Source organism: Mugil cephalus, chromosome 12, assembly GCF_022458985.1.
Source record: "Mugil cephalus isolate CIBA_MC_2020 chromosome 12, CIBA_Mcephalus_1.1, whole genome shotgun sequence".
Lineage (NCBI taxonomy): Eukaryota > Metazoa > Chordata > Actinopteri > Mugiliformes > Mugilidae > Mugil > Mugil cephalus.
The window spans coordinates 13,412,866-13,437,569 of record NC_061781.1 but is presented as its reverse complement, the minus strand read 5'-3'; the positions used below and the strand labels follow the sequence as shown (position 1 = coordinate 13,437,569).

The window sequence follows — 24,704 nt, the reverse complement described above, 5'->3', positions numbered from 1 at the left end:
GAACTGAAAAGAACAGAAAATCTGTGGTGGAGACAACTTTGTTGAATTGTGCCCCTTGACGAGTTAATTGGCTCTTTTTCACCATCAGCCAGTGACAGCTTGTCTACAGATGTAACCTATAGAGTAGAGCATTTTAAAATGTGTTCATTTTCCTTTTTGTCTGTAGGCTGTGTTATTTATGTGGCATGTATTTTCTGTGTGACAGTGAAGACTTGGCTTTTTTTTTTTTTTTTGAAAAGTACTGACAGAGGTGAATATAATGAAAAAATGGGAATGTTGTTTTCAGACGACTTTCTCTTTTACTGCTAGTTAGGTCCAACTTTACAGCAATATTAAACAAAACGATCTTGGCCTCAATAGTTTATTTCACTATTAATGACAACTGTATGCGGGTGAGAGTTGGGTGGGCGAGTCTCAACGTTTGTGTCCACATTTGGAGTATCTGAGTGTGGGCGGAGTAAAACTCATCCAACATGGTTTTCGCGGGCTCCGCCCAATTCGTGCTTCATTTTCCAGGTTCAGAATCCAATGGGTGACGTCATGATGGGTTTGTCAATACAGTCAATGGCCTTAACTGACTGATGGTGTAAGAAGCCTGCCTGCCTCTCCCATGTCACCTCTGAGGACACACGATCCCCACATGTGACCACAGGCGTACCAGAGTTCCTAATAATCTCTCCTTTTCTGTATTCATGGACATGCAGTTCCTGCACAGATGTTTGTTTAAATGTAACCTGCAGCATCTGCTTCAATAAAGCAGTGGACATATGGACACTGTGTCTGTAATGCCTTGAAAGGGACACTCAGGATCAGTTTTATTGCTTCATTTGGCACACTGCAGTCCCACTCCCCATTATGGTTGCCATGTGATTTATGTTGTGCTCTTTGGAGAGTGAGAGAGGAGAATATTGGAATAAGAAATTCTGTGTTAGCGATATTTACCTTGATCCTGGCTGTGCTTTATTTCATCTTGGACATTGACATGAGGGAGTAATGGATTAAAAGCTCCGTTGGGGCCCGTGTATTCCCGGACATAAATGTTGTTTGTTTGAACGTCCAAAGAATGAGGTTATTGACGTTGCAGTATGAAGCCTTGAAGACTGACAGAAACTTGGATTTTTCATTCTCACTGGTCATCGGCATGACGGCATAGTATCAGCATGCACTGCACCACTAACTAGACAACTAACAAATACTTGATTGGTGTCACCTAACATGCTGTCCTGATGCCATTCATATCCACCGTCTGGAGTGGGACCCACTGTTTTAGGTTTAAAAAAAAAAAAAAAAAAACTATAGTGGAAATGTCTGTAATTGCATTAGTAAACCAGAACCAAACCACAAAAAACCTCAGCAGTTCTTTGTTTAACAAGCAAATAAGCTTATAATGTCATGTATCCTGTTACACCAGTCTAACGTAATACATGTCCTTTGTTGTGCTGCATTTTATTTAGTAAAGCAGGATGATAAATAACCTGTTCTTCAGCATTATACTGGCATGTTTAATTTGTCACTATATTTCCTGTCAGATGATTGCATCTGATTTATTTCCTCCATCTTAATGCACATCCTGTAATCTTTAACGCAGATATTCAGCTGATAACATATTGAGTCAGTCCAGCTGCATTAACACCTTGCTTTCAGTTAAGCTGCAAGGTAAAGTTATGCACATATTTTTTTTAATTGTAATTGTTTTTCATCATACCCATTAATGATAAGAATGTATTAAGTTCCCATTGACAACAATTGGATATTAGTGGCAAATGAAGCTGATGTCGCCTGAAAAACAAAACAAAAAAAAAAAAAACTCAATTTAATCTGTGGTCTAAATGTGCAGTGTGACATTTCACACATCACCCCCAGTGAGCAATACTATGTCCTCGATTTATTATAAACAAGTACTTATTATAATGATGCTGCCGCGAATTATGGTGAAAAATGATGGCATAAACATTGAGGTTACAGCCGAAATTGTTAATGATAAAATGACGGTGTGTGTGTGATTATCTGTAACAGGTGCTGGCTTACCTTTCCATTTCCTCCCTTAAAAAAGCCACACAATTAAGCCAGGTATAATCTAACTCTCATTTTTACACTTGGCTTCATTAATTGTAACCTCATATTTCCAAACGCACAGCTCCAGCAATGCATCAACAATGGAGAACATCACCCATCCTAGCCGTACAAACTGCATTTTGTAAGCCAACAACAACAGATTAATATTAACGTCCGATTGGGAGATGCATGAAATTATTTGCCCTTCTCTCTCAACCCCCTCTCTTCCCTCTTCTCTGTATGTGTCTAATTAAAAACTGCAGGCACAGCTACACAGTTTATTGCCAATGCTTTGCTGTTGATGGGGCAGCAGTAGGCAGGAGCTCAGGGAATGTGTTTATGATGGATGTCAGACTGCGTGGAACATGTGGGACTCTTGTTTCCAGGCTCCCGCATCCCACCCCCCCCCGATCATGAAAACGATCCACATGCAGACTGTGCTAACGCTTCTGTGAAGGACAAATGTATTTCTTGAAACATTTGTCATGCTAAGGCCTCGCGTTGTTAATCAAAGTCAATTTGCCACTTCTGTATTTCCACCGTATTCGTGGTGGCGTTCTCCGCTTGTGCGAAGAAGTCGATGCAATCAGATATTCATCGGCGGGGGTGAAGGGCTCCCTAAAAGATGCTTGTGTACTGAAAAATAATGGTAATAGAATGCCTACGCTTTGTTTTGTTAAGAGCAAATGGGGATTATTAACCTAGCAGAATGAGTGCAGGTAAATCTCTTTGTTTGGCACACAGCATGCACACGCTCTTGCTTAGGAGGTCAAAGATATGATTACAGTGCTGCGTGAACGTCTGGCTGAGGCAGGAAAATCAGGGATTAGATGGTGGGTGAAGGTGTTTAGTAACACCAGGGCAGCTATGGATCACATTTAGTGTGACAGAGGGACAACTGCTGTAGCAGAGCATCCCAGAGTCTGTCCGGTACATGTAACAAACACCGTTCTGCCATCTGCTACCCAAGAGAGACAGAGAGTCAGGGTCGTTGATCAGTTGCTCCGCATACTCCTTATTTACAACCGGTGGCTTCGTGCGAGCTTTTCATCTTTGATGACAACCAGTCTCGCCGCACGCTCATGACGTCTGGAAAGCATGTGGTTTCTTTTGTCTCCCAGCGTGCTCATAAAGAAAGGGGCCCTCGCTGAAAGGAGCAAACCTGAGATGAATAATAAACCAGCTCTTAATGCAGAGTATTGATTGTGTAGCAATGCCATGTTTTTTTTTTGTTTTTTTTTTTTGTTCTAATCACTTGGATGGCTCCTCTCTTATGACAGTATACTTAATGTACTTCAGCACTATCAATTTTAAGGACAGCGGTGTAGATATTTCAGAACAAGATGAATGACTTTGTTTAGCTTGGGCAGTTGCTGAGTTTCTTCACTTATTTTGATGATCTGCCGCTGTCTGATCAGAGAAAGTCTGTAGGCATCAGATATTTGTACAAGCGGTAAAACATCTTTTTGTCTTTTCAGTGTCAAACATAATGTTGCAGATTGAGGTTCTGCCTTGTGTTCAAAAACTTAACTCAAACAAGACTTTGTGCTGCCGCCTCACTATAATGATTAGTTACAGTTACCACTGACCCAATTGTACCAATGTGTTAGTTTCCATTTAAATAATATATCATCATCAGCCCAGGTAGGCAACAATTGGCCTCGAAATTACCCCTCTCTCTGACTGTATGAGTAATATTGTGTCATGCTGTTTTTCCCTGATGCAGCAGGTCAGTCTGAAGTTCCATTCAGTATCTGGAATCGGTCAGACACAACACTTCATCACTCTCTAGGTAGCGTGGGAGTCAAGGCTGGGAACCATAACTTGTCTTTAGAAGACATCGGCCGAATGAAGGACTGATTGAAACTAATAGGAGGAGGGAGTTTTGACCGAGCTGTGGGTGCGCCACCGAACGTGTTATGTACCAAGCTGCAGTGACCTCACACTCTCCATTTTCTGTCGCCCTTTAACCATAAAAGTCTGCTCTCATCCCGCGCGTCTTGTGTGCGTACACGGGAGCTTCACATTTAACTGACTCTTCAGCTGATCTGTTACGCTGTGCATTTTTTGCAAACCTTATATTTCTTCCCATCCAAATCACTGAGGTCAAAACTAAATGGCATTGATGTTTTTCCATCGTAGCAGAGCGAATTAATTGTGTTAAGTGAGGATGATGGACGGCGGTGGTGCTAGGTGAGGTGTGGGTTACAGCAGACTGCCAGCACTGTCAGACACTCAAAGAGCTGTTAACAACTGAGAAGGTGGTTTTAACATTGTTATGTATAACTCATTAGTAGTGCACCTGCATCACATGGCACTTAACATCAGAACATGGCACATTTATTTCATTAAATATATATATATATTTATTCACATATTCTACATTTCCAGCGCTTTTTTCACAGATTGGTGGTGAACAAATAGAGTAATTCTGCTCTCTAAGGCACTTTGATATAGGCTTACTATCGCTTCCTGTCTCCCGTGTGCATCTTTTATTAGCTGAAAAGACACTGTGTTTGCAGTTAGAATACTGCTGATCCATGCTGATGAGTCCGTTACTAGATTATCTTTGTTAGCAGCAGCCATCTGTTACAGTCCAAAAAGACAACAGGAACCAGGAGGGATGCACAAAGTAAAAACAATGAGACAAGGGCGGCAATATGCAAAGCTTATCACACTCAATGACAAATACATACACAAAAAATGCATTTTTCCTCTATTAGATGTTTGATTTTTCATCACAGTCAGGCCATGAGGTATATTAGTTTTTTTTGCTATTTAGTCAATTTAAGAGATTATTTGGCATTTTAGAAGATATGCAGACCTATGATTGAATCCCATGATTTACATGACATTTGGATCAGTGTTAGATCTGCACAATAAATGTGGCGAACAAATCAGTGGCTGGTTGATTTATGTAATGTAAAGAAAGTATGAAAACTAGCCAAGTTCTATACAAAGATTTGTCAAGCGCAGTTACATACAGCTTTAAGGTTACTAGTTAGTGGATCTCTTTTTTTTGACCACAGTCTGTGCACTACAATGCTTTTGATTGAACAGTTAGTAGATGGGATAATTGGTTAATTGATAACATTTACAGCGAATTTGGCAAAGATTATCAAAAAAAAAAGCAAACGGGGGTAGATTCAAATACATGGCACATGTGCAAAAAGAAGTGCACACTTAATTGAAGTCAGTGGTTTTATAAGATTAGCTTTGAAGCCAACTCTGAGTGTTTTTTTATTTTTTTATTTTTTTTTGGTGTAACTGGTTTTGTATCCAAGGGAACATGCCAGCTTATTTGGTTAGCTTTGCCTCTTCACAGCAGGGAGTTGCTATGTTTATTCCTTGGACTCATTCTGTTTGGAGGTTGATTGGTCTCCGTCTACTTGGACACTCTGAAATAGTCTATTGGTGTCAGCGTGTCTTGTGATGGACTGCGAGTAATGTAGCAAAGGATTTCCATACCATCTGTCCAGTGCAGTGCTGCATGCTGGGATAGGTTCTGGGTACCCAACACCTTGGCTGTATTTGGAATCGATTGGATGCCACATATTGCATAAGTGTTTACTGTATACTACATTTCATAGTAGCGTGTCAACATTACATGACCACCAGGCTGATAATATCACTACAGAAACTGTTACCTGGCAGCTTACAAAACGATTGATACATTTTTATATTTTATGTAGAAATTTACATACATACAGTTGTTTGCTGAGTGATTGTTCATACCACACGTAGGTGTTAGTCGCTACATAACTAGATATTAGTTCATTATTAGCCCAAAATTCTGTAATAGAATACTAATTTCATGTAATTACATTACACCCACTTATCTCCTTCACACACATCTTTTGAGGCATCGGTTGCCAGAATTTCTTGTTTTGGGAATTTTCCATGATGTATTGTAGGATGCAGCTCATCATGCAGATAGCATCCATGTATACAGGAAATATTTAAGTTTGTCACATGCCATTTACTACTTTTGGCCAGAAGTAGTATGCCACAATTACCATTTCGAACAGGCCCTTTGAGTAGGACTGTACAATAAAATGTATGTGGTCATCTAAAAAACATGATTTTAACTTTTAGTTTTATTTCCCATCTTGTTGGCTTGGCACATTGAGGAGGATACGTGGTTAGTATAAGGAATCGTTGTGGTTATGTATAATGAGTAGTTTATTTGAATAGTAATACATTTAAATGATTGTGTTTTTCTCACAATCTCACTGTTGATAAGTACTTTGTTTTGCTGCTAATGGATACTTTTCTCAGAGATGTAGCTGTGTCTGTGGAGTCATATATGTGAACATGACTGTGATTCAGTCATTTGTGTTATATGTTACTCCATAGGCTGCCATTCTGCTGTTTTCTTCAACTGTGTGTTTTGTTCCTCTCACACTTAAATGAAATGGCATGCACACAGTCATTGAGTGAATTTTAAATGTTTATAATAAAACATTTTACTATTTATTTCATATTTATTGCTGGTTAAGTCAGGATTGACTTTGCAAATATTATAAAGGACAACTGTAAATAACCTTTTTAAGATTTCTAAAGGAAAGACATAGATTTAATCATGCACCAGAAAACAATACCTTGTTAAAGATCATGTCTAACATGTTATCATGAAACAAATACAGACATTAACAGAAACATTAAGAGTGTGTTTAGAGTGACTCTTTACTGACATTTAATTTTACAATATCATGTATTATTTGATGAAATCATTGCTGTTTAGAATGAAATTGAAAGTGTGATGAAGCAAGATCAGAATTATACCAAATAATACATCATAAACTATGAAAGCACAAACTCCCACTCCACTGCGGGAAACAGGGACCTTTCCAGTGAAGCATGGCTGCAGCTTTCATGTCATTTATGCCTCATCAGTGCTGTTCCTGTTGAGGGATGATACTTGATATTCAGCGGGTAGCGTTGTCTCCTCAAATTAATCAGATGAGCCTGTTTTCTTGTGCAGAAGAGAATCACCAGGGAGATCTAGAAATTGTTGATGCAATGTGAAATACTATAACAAAGGCAGGTTGGAAAAACAATCCAGAAGGATATGTTAAAGAGGTTTTCATGGACAACCCAGAAAATGTAGCACTGATGAAAGAGTATAATAGTATTAGAAATACTGCCGTGTGATCTGGATAATGGGCAGAACAACAATGGTCTGGGAGTCATCAGAGAAAATAGTTCGAGACAATTACAGCTCTCATTTGTTCATCTATGTGAACTTAAAGCTTGTAAAGGTTGTGGAAGGGAAAAATAAAATGTATTCCTTTCAGGCTCAAGATTGCATTTTCTCTTTAGTCTTACTCCTTCATTAAGCGATCACAGCTTACGTGGCAGCAGTTTCACATTTAAGATCTGTGAAGACCTTTTGATATGAGCGAGACGTCACCAGCACATTACTTTACGTCTGTTTACAGTCGTAGTGTGACACTAATCTGTCAATAAACACCACCGTGAATGAGTTATCAGTCGTCCCTATTAATTAGAGTTGGTGTTCACCTAATTGTTATAGTAACTTGGTATTTCAGATGTGTGTCAGAAGGAGGCTCAGAGGGTTGTGGGACATGAGTGAGTTGCAGTCCTCTCATTTTCTACTCCTGCCTGAAACTTGAAGTGTTGAATTATGTTTTACAGATATGGAGTCACCAGCCCCGTCCTCCCTTCACATGGCCTCCTCCTCAACCAGCTCCTCTCCTGCTCCGTCCCAGACACTCCCCTCCAAGTACAGTTCAGCCCCTAGTCCCGACGGCAGCTCCTCTCTAACCACCTGCGGTATGTTCACACAAATTAGCCCGTCAACATACACAAATGTGACCAAAAAGCTCATGATTGCATTATTTACACTAAAGTTAACACGTTTAGTTTATTCTACCTAGGTTTTGGACAATCTGAAAAGATTATTATAGGTAGGTTGACACAGACATAAAATTTGTGGAAAGATAAATTCAAATTCTACATAACAATAAAGGGCTTGTGGCACCTTCCTCTAGTCTTAACGTGTTTCAGGCGATTTTGTTTGGAATGAAAAGGCTGTTGAATGCCAACAATTAAAAAGCTGTGTGCGCCCTCGTGGATTTCTTTTGACAACCTTTAACTCCAGTATATCTCGTGTGATTTGACATGTCTGTCAGCCTCACACTGTGCATGTAGCCACCAACATCTCGTTTTCTCTGAATACTAATTGTGGCCAAAGCCATTATGTACTGAGCAGTGGTGATGCATAAGCTGTCAGATTACCCCTGACCGCAAAATAATGTGCAAATTTACATACCGTGGTTCGTAATTATTATTTTTTTCCTTCACGATAAGAAGCCCCAAAAAGCATTGTTTTTTTTGTTGTTGTCATGCTATCACAATGAAGGACACAGACGTTCTCATAAATTATTCATTTTTCCCCACACCAAACGTGCACAGAAATTTCCCAGATAATTTATTTTGGACTGAACACTAAATGCTGAAAACACACGGGAACCTCTGTAGTCACATCAGTTGTATGACTATGAAGTGAATTGATATTTATCTGCTGGGAGAAATATAATAAAACGTCTTTCAACGTCTATTTCCAATCCTGAGCTTTTTAAACTGGCTCCCCATTCATTTTCAAATTGGAGATTCTTGTGATCTCTTTGAGAGTCCTGGATGCTCAGACACCTGTCAGCCTTATAGATCAACTGTTATCAAAGTTATCATTCCAGTGTCTTCATATCAGAATTTCCCACTTCAGACTCGATACTAAAGGAACTAAAGGAGACTATACCACTGACGCGGTAGCTCCTAAACTTTGAAACTCTCTCCTTACGAACCTGTAGACATTATAGATCTGTTTTTTGTAGAAAGATGCTACAGTATGCAGACGACTCTACAATTTATGAGTAATGTAGCTTTATTATTGTTAACTTTATTATTTCACATTCTATCCTAACATTAAATAGATTGGCAAGACTGATGAAGCAATACATCTATTGGTTGTAGTATCCATAAAACACTGTCCTTGTTTTCCAGGTTATTCACTGCAGAATACTCCCGACGGGTCCAATGGCTTTAACTCAATCAGCCATCCTGCTTTTGGGCTTTACGCTTCAAGTTCAGGCCGCTCCGAGTTCGGAGGTCTCGGAAGTCTTGGTTTGTCTGCCTTGGCTGCTCAATCACAGTTCGGTACATTTCCAAGTAAGTCTGAGTTTATTAATTTGAGGTGAATGTTCTTAGTTGTATTTATTTTTGAAATTCACAGCATCCAATTCTCTGAAACGTTTTACAAAAGCTATTTCAGATGAGTTCAGGATTCCCTCTGTAGATATTTTTAGAAACTCATGTTCTAGTTTAGAACCATAATCTAAATAGTTTTGTCTAGTTAGGTTAATTGAAGCTCATCTAGGTTCTTGCCTGATTGAATTCTCTGAATATTTAGATTGGAAAGGTCAATAATCATAATTAATGGTTAGCATTGATGCCTCCCAGCGAGAAGGTCTGGGTTCGAGTCCAGCTCGGGCCTTTCGGGGTGAAGTTTGCATGTTCTCCCTGTGTCTGCATGGGTTTTCCTCCCACCTCCAAAGACATGCTCGTTAGGCTAATTGGTGACTCTAAATTGACCCTAGGTGTGAGTGCGAAGGGTGCTTTGTCTCCGTGTTAGCCCTGCAATGGACTGGCGACAGCTGGGATAGGCTCCAGCAACCCCCATGACCCCAGTGAGGATAAGCGGTAGTAGAAGATGAGATGAGATGAGGTCATTAATACCTTTCTGTGATGCATCTCATTCTCTTTATGCAGATTGGTGGCGGCCGTCTGAGGCACATGCCAGAGGAACAACGGCCTTCTTTCCCCCTCTTCTAGGTTTGCATCCCGTATTTGTATCGGCTTTCAAGAGCCATGATCCTCTCGATTTACAGTCACATACCTCAGGTAAAAAAAAATGTTGTTGATGCCCCACAAGCAATGCTTCTGCAGCCATGTTTTTGTGATAACAAATGTGTAAATGAAAGATAAACTGACAAGCAGTCGGCTGAAATTATACACACATGATTATAGCGTTAGAATACTGCAGGTTAGCAGTATGAAATGTTCCCTTTATTCCCTGTTATTGTCCTCCTAATGTGCATAACTCATGTTGCTTGTTCTCATGAGTATCCGCCTGACGAAGTGTACAATGCCGTTTTCTGTAGGTGTGAATGGAACAGTGAATGGTAGGGGTGCTTCATCTCCTGCTGGGAACTCTGCTGTGAACACCAGTTCATTTCCAGCAACGGGAAATAAGGAGAACGCTCGAGGCGACTTGAGTCGGAGTGAAAAAAGCAGCTACGGGTTAAGCCATCTACATCAGAAGACTTCTCTGAAAACAAAGGAAAAGGTTAATATTTGATTAGGTTAGCTGCGGTGTTCTGCTGAAAGAAACATGGACAAGAGACATGGACTTATTTTTCTTATTTAGAAACTCGACAAGAAACCACCAGAGACATCCAGCATGAGTGGCAGCCAGTCGGGATCCCTGTCAGAAAGCTCCAGCGATGGCGAGGACAGCAGCAGCGACGTGGACGACATGGAGGAGGAAGATGAGGACAATGATGAAGATGATCAGAGCAGCGAGAGCGACGATTCTGATTCAGAAAAAGAGAGTCCAGTTAAAAAGAAACTCAAAGTAAGTGTGTCCGCTTCCATTTGCTGAGTGAAAAGACAAAAACATTCTGTTAAAACAACATATTTTGCATGTGACAAATTGCCCTCTGTGAGTTGATTTGTCTAAAGCAGCCTCAATGGTGGGTGGCAAACTGGATGTATGTGCTAGCTGACAGAGCTGCCACTGTGAGGCTCTCTCAGTAGGAGCCGACATGACATTCTGTCTTCTCCCTGTTTTCCTCATCCTCCCACTCAGCGGCTGACACAGAACACTCCAGAGAGTAAAAAGAAAAGACCCTGCGCTGCTGATGAAAATACAAGTCAAGACAGTCACCGTGGCGGTGTCGCTTTGACTCCCTCTTATCACCTCCAGACCTATTCCCAACCTGCTGGCCTGCAGTCCACAGCGCTCTTTCTCCAGAGCCTGAGGGCTGCGGAAGAGGAAGGCCAGAAGCACATCAGCGTCATACAGGCCACGGGACTCCCAGTCAGCAACTGTGCTTTACCACAGTCCCAAAGGGAGGGTTGCCCTCAGTCCTCCAGGTCCTCCCCCATCTCCTTCTCCAACTCGTCAAAACCCGCTTTAACGTCACCGAAGCATTTCACTCCTTCGTCCTCACCAAAGCATCACTCTGTATCATCCTCCCCTAAGCCTCTTGCTCTCTGTTTGCCAAAAAAACCCCGCTCTCTCTGTCCCTCGCCTAAACCCCCAGGTCTCTGTTCACAGAAACCTCCTTCACTCTCCTCTTCACCGAAACCAGGCTCCAAAAAGCCCTCGCATAAACTCAGTTTTTTGATGCCCTCGAGCAAACACGATCAGCTTGTGGATAGCGTTAAGGAGAGCGGTGGACATGTCCCAGATGAAAGCTCAACGAACTTGAAGTCTTCTAAACAGAAACAGGTACGTTATGGTTGTATTCACACTGCTGTATTGTGGTGGACATTTTGTACGTCTACCCAGATGACATGCAAGTATTCCTGTCCTTTTAATTAGCAGTACTCTTTATTTAATGTCCGCTATTTGTTTCTGTCATTAAATAAATAACAATTAGCATGTTCTCTCCCAGCAGAAAATGAATACTTATACACTATCATCAGAGCTTTTATTACTTTTCATCAGCGTCTGACCATGAAGTGACAATGTGTTTACATCTATTGGGAATCCTTCACGAAACTGACAAGCAATTAGCTCTGTTATGCTTTGGGATGTTTGTTATAAAAAAGAGCGACATGTGCCTCTGTTACAGGACACAGTTGTTGTCACTGTTCTGAGAAGGAGGGAAAATTTAGCAATCTGTTACAAGAGGGTTTTAAATTGTATGATGGCTTTACATTAAGCGCAGGCATTTGATTGCCAGATTTTGACAAAAGCAACAAATACGAGATGACAGCTAAGGCCGCATTGTGGCACTAAGCCAAACAATTGGAGGTATTTTTCTGTTGTGGCCTGTTTTTCTTCATTGTTGTTGACAAGCTTGAGCCTGCTCTTCATTGTCGTTGTCACTTATTACACCTTAAATTCCTTCATTTACAGCCCACAGAAATGTATCGTGAGTGACAGTTTATGTAATTACTCCTTTTTTTTTTGCTTTCTTCTTTTTTTTATATTTATTTATGAAGCCCCTCCATTGCAAGGATTCTTCGAAGAAGGCCTTCTCTGCACGACCTAAGGGCCAAAGCTGGTATAAAAATCACAAATCCGTTTCCTCTGACACCATCTAAATACTTGTCAGACGCATTGAACAGTCATGAATTGTCTCTCGCAACCTGCAGTGACAACAACCTGTTCCTGAACCTCCACCCTAACGGAGCCATCCACGGGGGAGTTCAGGATGCGCCGCTGGCCCTCATTACGAAGCCCCGCGGCCAGAGCAGCGCCCCCAGCAGCAAGCTGCTCTTCGCGGCTACCAGCCCTCCTCACCACATCCCCATCAACTTGAGCACTGGCGCCAAGGAGATGTCGGGCAGCTCTGCTTCTCCGCTTAAATCTTCTGCCTTGTCTGGACTTGTTCCCACATCGAGGAAGACTAAGGCTGTGGACTTGGCCAGAGGCAGTGAGTCTGACATCCACAGCAGCAAAGACTCGGACGACTCTTTAGGAGACGATTACGACGACGATAATATTGACGATGAAGATTCTGGCAGTAGCCTCTCAGGTTAGAAAAGCTATTCTTTAATGTGATAAAGATGCCGTCTGTAACATAGAAGTTGCGTAAGAGAAGTTTCTTGCAGAGCTTTGCATGTGCAAAGTGCAATATGCAAATATTAATTAACATATAACTCAGCTCTCTGTGTCTCTGTGGCGCGCTGGAATCCCCTACAGAGTCGGAGAGCAATCTAGAGAGCGACTCTGATGGCTCTGAGGATAATGCCAAGGAGTGCGGAGAGACAGATAGCGATGGAGAAAGGACTCCTCAGAAAGCTGCTGAAGCATCGTTGTCCGCTCACAAGTCCTCCTCGAACCTCTCAGCCAACTGCTCCTCGCTTAACCTGCAGATTACCAAGCCTCCGAGTCAACCCGGCGGTTTACTCAGCCCCAGCACGAGCAGCGGGGCGCTGGGTAAACACAGCACATCCCCATCCTTCACGTTTGCAACAATGCCAGGTATCTAATCTCCATTTTCTGAAAGACAAAACGCATCCATAAACCCAGCTGCACAAACAATTTAATATGATATCATCTATGATCCAAGCTTCAGGGAAGTGTTGCTCACTCGGATAGTAAAGCAGGGTAATTTCCAGTCAGCATGGTATTTATTTATCCCCTTTATTTTGTCTTATGTGGGAAAAGGATGTTTGTTTTCCCAGCACGAGTGCATGGACATTTTGTAAGAGATTGTAGTTAAAACAAACCTTCTGATACAAATTGATTGCGTCATTGTTTTTATGATCCTCAGCAGCTTTTGTTTTAATAACCCAGGCAGATGCTTCGTATATCTGATACTGGGTGACTCATGGAATGTATTATGTTACCAGTCGAGGCGGGTTCTGGCTTGCCATAATGGGGAAAATATTAATTTCTTGTTCCATGCTCCTATAGAATAATAAAAGCATCATTCTACGGCTGTAGGTCCCGAATAATAACCTTTTTACATCTGTAAAATATATTTGTGTATTTCGCACCATTGACACTACAGCCACTGAACTGTTGCGGGTGCCGTGAAGCTTGTTCCTGTACAGTCAGTCTGTATGCTCTTTTAAATATGGCAAGCTTGAGGATTTGCTCAGGTCCCATTGGAGGTGTGGAAAGCGCTGAGTCATTTCTCTTGTTTTATAGGGTCAGGGAAGAGGAGGAGGGTAACGGATGAGAGAGTCCTGCGGTTTCCTCTCGAGTTTGGGTGAGATACAGTGCCTACACTTTATATTAAAAGAAGCAGATTGAGGTTTGACAGTCTGACCGTGTCTCGGTTGTTTTCGCAGTCATATTTGCTGAACCGTTGGTGTTGAGGGAAAATGTCAGCTCACTGATGGCTGAAAAGTGACCTTTCCGAAAACATTATCTGCAGCTAACTGTTCTTTGTGGAACAGCCTTAGACATGCAGTATTTTTTTACACACAGGAAATGTGATCATGCCTACAGTTTTGCTGCATAAAATTATTAATTGGCTTTTATTGATCTTAAGATCAATTATCTAACTGTGGATACATTCATGCACATTTAATAATCTAGAAATGCTCATGTATAAATTTTTTTTTCCTGATTTGAGTGTAGCGACATCTTCATTAATGGCTCAGAGTCGGAGTAGACCACAAAAAACATCTCTTGGATAGGTTGTGGTGGTCAGGAAATTAAATGAGCACAATACAAGGGGTTAATTACATCCAGCCTCAACACAGACATGCAACATTAGCAGCTCCCTGCCCACAAATCCTGCAGCCTGGAATGGGAACGTCCTTTCATCTTTTAAGGATGTTTTTCATCACCAGGTTCACAGGAAACAGAGGCCACAAGGCTGTATTTCAGCCACTGCTCCGTCTACATGTCTTTTCTGTGAGCCATAACTGGTCTCTGGAGGAACTCAGGGGAACTGAGGAGTTGCTTCTCTTGTTCCATGACTGTTTAGGAGCCTGGTTACAGTACACAGCAAGGCTATAACAATCACATTTAACAGCTGTTTCATGTTTTGTTTTGTACTTTTTTTTTTTTTTTTACTTCTTTGTCCAGGTGGCACAGAGAAACCCGAATCAGGACTGTGGCAGGTCGCCTACAAGGTGAAGTGACTTATTTTGCCCCGTGTGGGAAGAAACTGCGACAGTATCCTGATGTAATGAAGGTAAATCAAGCATTTCAATGACACATAGTAGATGCACAACCTTTTATCTGCTTGCTCTTTGGTTGTTGATCGATGACTTATAGTTCCTACCGATCCTTTCATTTGTCTGTGCTATTGTTTTGTCTGCAGTACTTGGTCAGGAACGGGATAACGGAAATCACACGGGATAACTTCAGCTTTAGCACAAAAATTAATGTTGGTGACTTCTACGAAGCCAGAGAGGGACCAGAGGTAAGTCTTTCTTATGAGCAGGAAATCACCACCACAGTTGTTTTCATATAAACCATCATCATTATATAGAAAAAGGTTTCGGATGTCAACTTTAATCTATATTATTCATGTAATAAGTAGTTTATAGCTGTCATTTTTTACCTTAATCTGTAAGTGGCTGAATCGTACTGATATAAATGATATTGACTATATTTATGCTATTTACCCAAATGAAATGAAATAAAATAGTTTTACCTGTGGTATGTTGTAATGGAGAGCAAAGCTAAGCTAGCTTTTTTTCTTTCTTTCTTCCTTCTGTTTTAATCTTCTGCCTTCTTCAAATCACTCAGGGTTTTCAGTGGTTCCTGCTGGCCGAGGATGAGATCGCTCCCAGCATCATTGCGATGGACGGGAGACGCAGTCGTCGCACAAAGTCCGAGCACCTGTCGTCAGCTGATGGCATCGGGGCCAGACTGTGGAAGTCTCATCCCCTGAACGTTGGTGAAAATAACTTCCAAGATGATCCCAAGCTGCTGCGTAAACTGGAGGCTCAGGGTGAGTTTACGTTGTAGGAATGATTTAGTGGCACACTGGCTGCTCTACATCGTACCTGTCATTCTTTTTCTTTTCTGTTTTTTAAATTGGGCCAATTGCCCCCTGTGATATGGCAGCATACAGTATTTCCAGCTTTACTACAATGGAGTTTAGTTGCAAACTTTGAACTACGTGTGAAACTAGATATAAAAAAATCATTGGCTTGTCACAAATAATCAGATCACTTTGTACGGAGGTCACTTGTAGGGTATCTGTGGGTTAGTTGTTAAGTTTTTAACTCCGTAGGGTCTGTAATTCCTGTTTTGTATTTCATCATGTTGCAGAAATAGCTCGACAGGCAGCTCAGATCAAAATGATGAGAAAACTGGAGAAGCAGGCCATGGCGCAAGCAGCCAAGGAGGCAAGGAAGCAACAAGGTAAACAGCTGTTGTCTAGTCTCTGGCACTGGATGATGTGCTGTGTACAAGCCTAATTTGTTTGTGTTTTTCCAGCAATGATGGCTGCTGAAGAAAGGCGGAAAAAGAGGGAGCAGATGAAAATTCTTAAACAGCAAGTAAGTGCTTTTCCTCTCCTCGCGTTGTTTAATTTTCCGTGCAGTGCTTCGCAACTATCCGCAGCTGTTCTCTTCAAATTCAGAGTTTGTGCTCTCCAAGGTAAAAAGGTTTACGCGCTGCGGAATCGCTTTTGAAATCCCACAAGAAAGATGCCGTTCTCCGAAAATGCTGCACCTCCCTCATCTGCATACACCGACCGTGCTTCCTCGCCCCACATCCTGCTCTCCTCCACCACTCCATAACATGCATGACTTAACAGTTAATTCATTTGATCTCGCCCTCATCCTTTTACCAGGAGAAGATCAAGCGCATTCAGCAAATTCGTATGGAGAAAGAACTCCGTGCACAGCAAATTCTCGAGGTTCGTCCTGAAAGTTATTGCAGAAACATTGTAAAACACTTCCTTTCTGCTGTTGATGGGATTCTTCTTCTTTTTTTTTTTTTTTTAAACTCAACCAAAGGCTATTCCTAAATTATGTGGCCCCACTTTTAGTCGGTGCATGTGACTAATGCTTAATTGGTTTTCTGCAAAAGGCATTGAATATGAAAATCTTCTCAGACCAGGCTGGAGCTTAATACAAAATACAGTATTCCATTAACTAAGAGGTGACCCAGAGTTTACCACGGCTAGGTGAAACACCTATTTTGCATTGCCTCACTAATACAAGCTGTGAAGTATTTTAGCCTTTATAAATCAAATTTCAGTTGACACGCTTGGCAAGTGGCTCTTAACAGGATTTCATTGGGCCTATAATTACTGGTAGAAATTGTGCTTAATTTATTCTCACTGCCTGCTGGTGTTTCATAATAACTAGAGCCATTTTGTCTTTCAGTGCTAATGGGAGGGACTAATTATGTCATTATTCAAGATTTCAGTGTGTTAGATTTGATATCAGTGAACCACTGGCCTTATCTGCTATAAAACAGATTGAACAATAGAAATCAAAGATGTGTTTTGGGTGTACAGGCGAAGAGAATGAAAAAAGAAGCAGCAGCTAATGCCAAAATACTGGAAGCTGAGAAACGAAACAAGGTGAGTAAAATGGGATTCGCGAGTAAAGTTTTGATTGTTTTGGTCACTGTGAAATCTCAAAGTCAGGTCCGTTCTGCCGCTAATGTCCTGCATGTCCCCTCACTCGTTTTTTTTTGCAGTTTTTACTCTAATGTACTTCTTCTCACTGCTAATGAGATTTCGTTCCCCTGGTTAATCACTGTAATTAAAAAGAAGGCTGGACGTTCAGCATGATATTGTTCAATAAGATAAGAAGGCACGGCGTTTCTGTGAGCCTTTAAAGAAGTAAAAATTTGTGTGGATTCGTTTTGTTTTCTAATTGAATTCATCTTGTTTGTCAAGGAGAAAGAGATGCGCAGGCTTCAAGCTGTCATACTAAAGCACCAGGTAGGTATTTGGTCCATAACCGTACTGTAATAAAATCATTCTTACTCTGTGGTTTAACTTTGATTGTCTCGGACATTGTCTCTTAACTGATCATTTGTACATTTTCTCCTTTCAAATCACGTGTTGGAAGTTTCTTGCAATGATTTTTTTCTCTCTCTTTTTTTTTTTTTAATATGTGATTTTCTATTTCTTAATACTTTGCCGACTCTTTCGACCAGGAGTTGGAGAGGCATAGGCTAGATATGGTATGAGTATCTTTCTGTACATTTAACAACATACTGTGAATGTGTTGTGACAAATGGCCGCCATCATAGTGATGGGTAAAAGCGTAGCGTTGGCAGTAGTCGTACAGAACAACATCCCTCTGCATGGCTTTTCCAGAACAGTGCACAGCACAAGTCTGCGCTCAGAGAAAACGCATCCATTATCTCCACAACATCATCAAATACGTCCTGGCTTCAGATAATGTATCGGAATACACTTTAACTATCAAAAAAACCTTTATGTGTTCAAAAATCATTTCATGTGCGTGTATAGATGTACTGTACGCTGCATACAATAACAGTAATATCATAATCTCCGGGATGTCTTGATAGTTTCATGATGGTTTTTCATCAGTTGATTGAAGATGCATTCAGTATTTCGCTTGCTGCTGTAACACATAATATCTGCTGCTTATAGTTTTCACTCTGCCCGCTGCAAACACGCTCAGATTAATACAGTAATGGCTGCTTCTAACTTTGAGCTCACGCGCTGTGCACGCATCGCTACCCTCATTTGCTTTTTGATCATCACCGTGTTCCATACTGTGCCACTATTACGCATGTCGTTACGCGTGCATTCTATTGATTGTGACACTTAATCTTTTACAGTGCATGTCGCGTGGTTTCGTACTGCGAGTTGCATGGACAGGGTATGACAGAATAAAAATGATGTGTCTGTTCTGTGCCAGGAGAGGGAGAGACGCAGGCAGCACATGGTACTCATGAAGGCTGTGGAGGCCCGGAAGAAAGCCGAGGTGGGTCAATCTCATCTCATCCTGTTCTCTCCTAATTAAGAAATAAAGAGATACCACTATTAGAGCTATGCTAGAGCCAAATGCATACAAATGTCGGCTCAAGAATGATGGCATGATGCTAAAATTAAGAAGTTATGTGGTATATATAAGTATAATCCGCTTAATAGTAAGAGATCCCTCTCTGCACATCAGAGATTGTATTTATTCGGACTACACACAAGATCCAGGGGTTTCTGTGAGATTGTGGAAATATTGTGAGTTAAATGAGCATTTCTGATCACTGTCTGCAACAGTTAATAGATATTTAACCTTGCTGCAGGAGAAAGAGCGCCTGAAGAAAGAGAAAAAGGATGAGAAGCGGTTAAACAAGGAAAGGAAGCTAGAGCTCAGAAGACTGGAACTGGAAAAAGCGAAGGAGCTGAAGAAGCCAAATGAAGACATGTGTTTAGCAGATCATAAGGTATTCACACAGTGTGGAGCTGTTGGCAGATGAAAATGAGAGTTCATGTATGTCATCGTGGATGGAGTCCATCTGTGAAGTAAACGTGTGTGTGGAAAGACTGGATTTTCTCCCAGCCCAGTTTTAATGTGAGAATCAGATGCAATAATCATAGGAGCTGTATGAATAAAGATTAGAATTGCTTTAGGAACATTTATGGTTTCATTGTTCCACTAGCACGGTGAGAATAGATTATTAATGTGACTAAAAAAAAAATAAATAAAAACAATCTAAGTGAAAACACTGCCACCAAGTGGCTGTTAATGTCATTACACCAACCAAGATTAAATACCTGAAGCCAAAGAACTGAACGTTTATATTCACAGTATGTGTTTTTTTTTCTTTTATTATTATTGTAGTGAGTTGTAATAATGTGGAAAGATTATATATGCAATGACCAATATAATATCTCTTTACTTGATGTTTTGGGCCCTAGTTACAAGTAATTAATGAATATAATGGTGCGTTTTATTTGTATTTCTCTCCAGCCACTCCCAGAGTTGCCCCGAGTCCCAGGTCTAGTCCTGCCAGGAAACACCTTCTCTGACTGCCTGATGGTGTTGCAGTTTCTGCACAGCTTTGGAAAGGTCCTGGGACTGGGCTTCAGTGCAAACATGCTCACAATAAGTGACCTTCAGGAGGGCTTGCTCAATGTTGGGAACAATATGGGCAAAGTGCAGGACCTGCTGGTGAGCATGCTCTCTGCAGCTGTGTGTGATCCCGGCATACCTGCAGGTCACAAGGTGAGAGTCTGCTATTGTGTTTCTAATATTTCTAATATTTGTAGTATTGCGCTGCTACTATGTGGCTAAAAGATTAAAAAAAAAAAAAATCAGATATAATTATTTTGATTTTGATAATGAATCTGTTTTTCTGTTCTTTGCTAATCACCCGAAACTGACATGATGGAATTAATCAGCTTTTAGACATTATAGGTTTATAACCATTATTTTAATTCATCCCCGTGGCCATTCCTGTCGGCTGTAATACTGCATTTGCATGACTGATTTTCCTGTCTCAGTACACTGTGTGCATACTAAGAGAGATATACTGTACGTACAGGAACATTAAATAGCCCAACCACACGTCCAACAGGTTTTATAATAGTCCACACATCCTGGATGTGACACATCCTTAGGGACTCTAAAGCACTTTGCATCAGGGAGAGATAAGTGCTTGAAAGGACGCCTTGCGACTATTTGTATTCCTGCACATAAATAGGAATTATTGTTCAAGCTTAGTGGTATAAAAAGAAAAGACTACGCAGTTAAAACATCTTTTCTTTGTTCCTTTCAGAGCAAAACGATCTTGGGGGACCACTTGACTAATGTGGAGATCAACCGAGACAATGCGTCAGAGATTTTACAGCTGTACATGGAGGCTCGCTGTGAACAGACAGAAGTGGCCGCTCTGGCTGTCAGCCTCAGAACTAAAGCTTTTCAGGCCCACAGTCCCTCACAAAAGGCCTCTATGCTGGCGTTCCTGGTCAATGAGCTCTGCTTCAGTAGGGCTGTCATCAGGTGAGGACTCAGCCAAAGAAACAAGCCAATAAGCCTCAGGAGAAGTCCTGTAGCTTATTGACTTGTTTCTTTGATCACTATTTTAACCATTTATTTTAAAAATAGTCATGTTGTATTATTAGAAAACTGTACTTTAGCGAAAAGTCTGTTTTCCTGCTCATTTTAAAGCAATGATTTTTGACATATTGTATAGTAATAAGTTAATGATCTTATTGTAACTGAGGTGAAGCTAGTCTCTGTTAAAGAGGAACATACTGTCTTGTTTTGTTCACGGAGGCTTCAGCTGTAATGGTATAAAAGATATGACAGACGGTTTCACAAGGTTGCATCAAACTAGGTGTCATCAATTTTTCATCTGAGCTGCACATTGAAACACATCTGGCGCACGATGCTGTGCATCAGAAACACCGCTTTTCTTACTGTGCAAAAAAGGTCACAGAAATGTGAGCATTGTCTCGTGTCTTTCAGTGAGATTGACAAAAACATCGATTACATGACCAACCTGAGGAAGGATAAGTGGGCTATCGAACGAAAGCTTCGCAAGTGAGTGTGTGTATTTATACTTTGAGATGTTCGCTGGGGTGTTTTAACCTCAGCGAATGTCCGATTAGCTCATGAGAGTAAAGTATTTCAGCGAACTTTCTGTTCTCCTTTCTTAATTTTCGGTTTCAAAGACTGAGGACCATCCATGCCAAGAAGACGGGAAAGAGAGACAGCTGTGTGGGAGGAGAGAACAACAACACCTTTGTCGTCTCCACTGTCAGAGACAAATGCAAGAGGAAAGACGGGGACAGCGAGGAAGAAGAGGACGAGGACGACGACAGCGAAGACCAAGACGAGGATGACGAGGAGGAGGAGGAATCGGCGGGAAAGAAAGGGAAGAAAGCAGATCTGTGTGAAGAGGAGGTCAGTGGCAGCGGAATGTTTTAATTGGAGCCAGTGGCTTAATCAGTGTTTGTCACAGTAAATGTCAGCATCACTGTTCTTGTAGGATGACAGCGTACACTCAGACAGCATCGAGGACCTGGAGAAACAAATTGAAAAGACATACAGGGTAAATTAGAGACCTCATTCCCATCATATAATCCTCATGAATGGATTCATAGTTGAACTCTGTGTACTCTCTGTCCCCTTAGCAACAGAGTCAAATCAGAGAGAAGCTCTTTGACTCCTCTCACTCACTGCGCTCCATGATGATTGGACAGGACAGATACAAGAGGCGCTACTGGGTCCTTCCACACTGCGGTGGCATCTTCGTTGAAGGCATGGGGAGCGGTGAAGGTGCAAACTAAAACTGATGGCACAGAATGTCTCTTAGTGCATCAGTTGTTTTTGTTTGGCATGAAAGAAATCTGTTGATGTTTTACATCACTTGTTCCAGAGCTGATGTCACTCTTAATGTCACTCAGGTTATGAAGAGGTGGAGATGGAGAGTCAACAGGCTGCGGAGGAGATCAGGGTAAAAGAGGAGCAGCTAGAAGAGACGAGGGAGCCGGAGATCTCCGGTCTAGCACAGAACAAAGACGGTGACGCAGCCACGGCAGAGTGCCAGCAGGACAGAGACAACCTCTTCCTCCAAAAGCCCGGCTCCTTATCTAAGCTCAGCAAACTCCTCGAAGTAGCCAAAATGGCCCAAGATCTGGACATCAATATCCAGAAAAGTCACGCTGCTGCGTTTTATCCCCCGTATCCTACCTCACAGTCAGTCGCTACGCAGCAGGGACTGATGGATAAAACAGATACTTCGGTTCCCTCTCTGCTCAGCGCTGCGCAGCTCAAAACAAGTCACTGGATGACCCGCAGCCCTCAGTCTCTCTTTCATTATGACCAGCTGTCCAAGATACTGACTGAAAAAAGCAACCAGTGGTTTAGCCTCTTGCCTCGCTCTCCTTGCGACGAGTCCGTGGTGACCTGCGGTTCCAGTCCTTCAGCTTCCTTCTCTTCTCCGCAACCTGTCAGGACCAAATCCCCCTCCTACCTCTGCCCTAATCCCTTAGCTCCAGCTAGCTACAACACCAGTGCTGGGATCAATAATGTGCAGACGCCTATCCTTCAGGTTGGTGGCTTACAGTAAACCTTTCTCCGTCTCAGTTACAAAGATTAAATTGTGCTTTTTTTTTCAGAAATGGTCAGTATTTATATGACCTTTTCCAGAAAGGCTCTATTGCAGCTTTCGCCTTGTACATTGTGCTAGCGGAACAAAATTGACGTCTGATAATAATTTAAAGTCTACACATTTTTCTTCTCAGCAAGTAAAGTCTGGCATTCATCAGAGCAGACTGACACTGTGTGACGTGTTGAGCTCAGGGACAAGTCCCAGCCTGCCCTTCTCTAACACTTCTCTACCCCCCGTGCTGCATCGAGCCCCCCAGCATGCGGAGGGTAATGGAAACAAGGTCCTCTTTCTGGCAAAGAACAACTCAGTCAACAAGAGTGAGACCCCAGAGCCCCTGAGTGACAAACCCACTTGTGTCTCATTCCCTGCTGTGGAGGTGGCCAAGACCCAGGACTACACTTGTCCTCAGCCTATCCCAGAGGGTAAGGATGGCATGCTGTCAGCCTGCACAAATAAAATATGCTGGACTAAAGATATCAATGGCCTACGCCGCTTCGATGACTCACTCATCTTTCGTATTTTGATGAAATGAAACCGATTTGTTGGCAGAGATGCTACATGGCTGGTGGCGAGTGTCAGACATGGAGACCCTGCACAGTCTGGTCAAGACCCTCCACTGCCGAGGCATCAGGGAGAAGGTCTTGCAGAAACAGATCCAAAAACACATGGAGCACATGACCCAGCTCTGCTCCGACAGCAAAGACGGTTGGTTCGCGTTTCCTCCGCTCCCTTTAAGTCAAGATACAACAGACTAAATGAATAGATGCAAACATTGTTATTAGAGCTTGTTGTAAATTGCTCTCATTTGATCATAATTTGTTGTTTGATGCATCTGTGATGGCAGCAGTTGATATGAATGAGCGGGAGGAGAAGGAGTTTAGTGAAGCGACAGTGGAGAGCTGGTGTGTTGAGGAGCAGGCCATGGAGGTGGACATTGCACTGCTGAGGCAGGTAGAAGCTCTGGAGAGAAAAGTCATCTCTTCCAGCCTGCAGGTCAAGGTACAGGCAAACGAGCTTCCTACACTCAGTGTTTGTTAGGATACACCTTGTATCCTGGAGTTATATTAAGTTAAATGCTGCCATTAAATGTTGTGTTATAATGCACATATCTGACTGATGTTTCCCTCAGGGTTGGATGCACCCTAAACCCCAATCAGACAGTAACCACCTGATCTATCATGAGCACAAGCCCTTCTCCTCCCTGGATCTCAACAACAAAGGTCATAGAGAAACCAGCCAGGAGGACCTCTGTGGCTCTGTGGTGCGGCGGCCCGACAATCCACTCGACATAGCAGTGACCAGGCTGGAGGAGCTGGAGAGAAACATCGAGCGAAGGTACGTCAAGAGACGAAGCGCAGCCTTTTTAAACCAGATCAGATAATGTCGTAACTACGCGTAATGCCTCACGCGTGGAAAAGTACTGACGAGTTCTGTGCGCGAGCCACTCGTTTCTCATGCTCGACGGTCAATTTCACATGCGCTCTCATTTTGTGTGACCTTAAAGCAGTGAGGAGGAGGTGGCTCCCGGGATGAGACTGTGGCGCAAAGCCCTCGGCCAAGTCCGCAGCTCGGCTCAGCTGTCGCTCTGCATCCAGCAGCTGCACAAATCCATTCCCTGGGAACGAGCCATAATGAAAGTGGTTAGTGTCACCTGACTCCTCTGCGTCAGCTTTGATCACAGATTTGTTTATATCATTTTGTCACACATATATATTAAACATAAAATAATTCGCTATGGATGTCACTCTTCATGAAGAACAGACTTTTTTGGCTGCGTGTCTTCTCATTCATAATCCTTACGTAATTATATTAATAAAAACTAATGTGTTAATGATTGTTGAAAAGCAAAAGCTTAACCTTACCTCTACAC

The 24,704-nt window shown here is 41.9% G+C and overlaps 1 protein-coding gene across 9 annotated transcripts in view; it reads left to right on the top strand.

Moving 5' to 3' along the window:
* The window catches only part of LOC125017676 (bromodomain adjacent to zinc finger domain protein 2B), a 41,988-nt gene that overhangs the window by 15,006 nt on the left and 2,278 nt on the right, over positions 1-24,704 (top strand). For 2 of the 9 annotated variants that reach the window (XM_047601084.1, XM_047601085.1), the window contains 33 exons: positions 7,714-7,851; positions 9,082-9,246; positions 9,847-9,978; positions 10,239-10,423; positions 10,505-10,711; positions 10,946-11,590; positions 12,310-12,371; positions 12,463-12,845; positions 13,013-13,294; positions 13,967-14,027; positions 14,855-14,963; positions 15,093-15,194; positions 15,524-15,728; positions 16,052-16,144; positions 16,220-16,281; positions 16,578-16,643; positions 17,250-17,315; positions 17,637-17,681; positions 17,900-17,926; positions 18,634-18,699; positions 19,019-19,159; positions 19,687-19,941; positions 20,495-20,718; positions 21,187-21,261; positions 21,393-21,624; positions 21,710-21,772; positions 21,855-21,999; positions 22,128-22,774; positions 22,968-23,256; positions 23,384-23,539; positions 23,679-23,833; positions 23,964-24,169; positions 24,339-24,474. In XM_047601084.1, the coding sequence (XP_047457040.1) occupies positions 7,716-7,851; positions 9,082-9,246; positions 9,847-9,978; positions 10,239-10,423; positions 10,505-10,711; positions 10,946-11,590; positions 12,310-12,371; positions 12,463-12,845; positions 13,013-13,294; positions 13,967-14,027; positions 14,855-14,963; positions 15,093-15,194; positions 15,524-15,728; positions 16,052-16,144; positions 16,220-16,281; positions 16,578-16,643; positions 17,250-17,315; positions 17,637-17,681; positions 17,900-17,926; positions 18,634-18,699; positions 19,019-19,159; positions 19,687-19,941; positions 20,495-20,718; positions 21,187-21,261; positions 21,393-21,624; positions 21,710-21,772; positions 21,855-21,999; positions 22,128-22,774; positions 22,968-23,256; positions 23,384-23,539; positions 23,679-23,833; positions 23,964-24,169; positions 24,339-24,474 (5,823 nt within the window). In that variant the 5' untranslated portion in view covers positions 7,714-7,715. The remainder of the gene's footprint in view (positions 1-7,713; positions 7,852-9,081; positions 9,247-9,846; positions 9,979-10,238; positions 10,424-10,504; positions 10,712-10,945; positions 11,591-12,309; positions 12,372-12,462; positions 12,846-13,012; positions 13,295-13,966; positions 14,028-14,854; positions 14,964-15,092; positions 15,195-15,523; positions 15,729-16,051; positions 16,145-16,219; positions 16,282-16,577; positions 16,644-17,249; positions 17,316-17,636; positions 17,682-17,899; positions 17,927-18,633; positions 18,700-19,018; positions 19,160-19,686; positions 19,942-20,494; positions 20,719-21,186; positions 21,262-21,392; positions 21,625-21,709; positions 21,773-21,854; positions 22,000-22,127; positions 22,775-22,967; positions 23,257-23,383; positions 23,540-23,678; positions 23,834-23,963; positions 24,170-24,338; positions 24,475-24,704) is intronic. The other 7 variants (XM_047601086.1, XM_047601087.1, XM_047601093.1 and 4 more) reach the window with 7 other exon arrangements.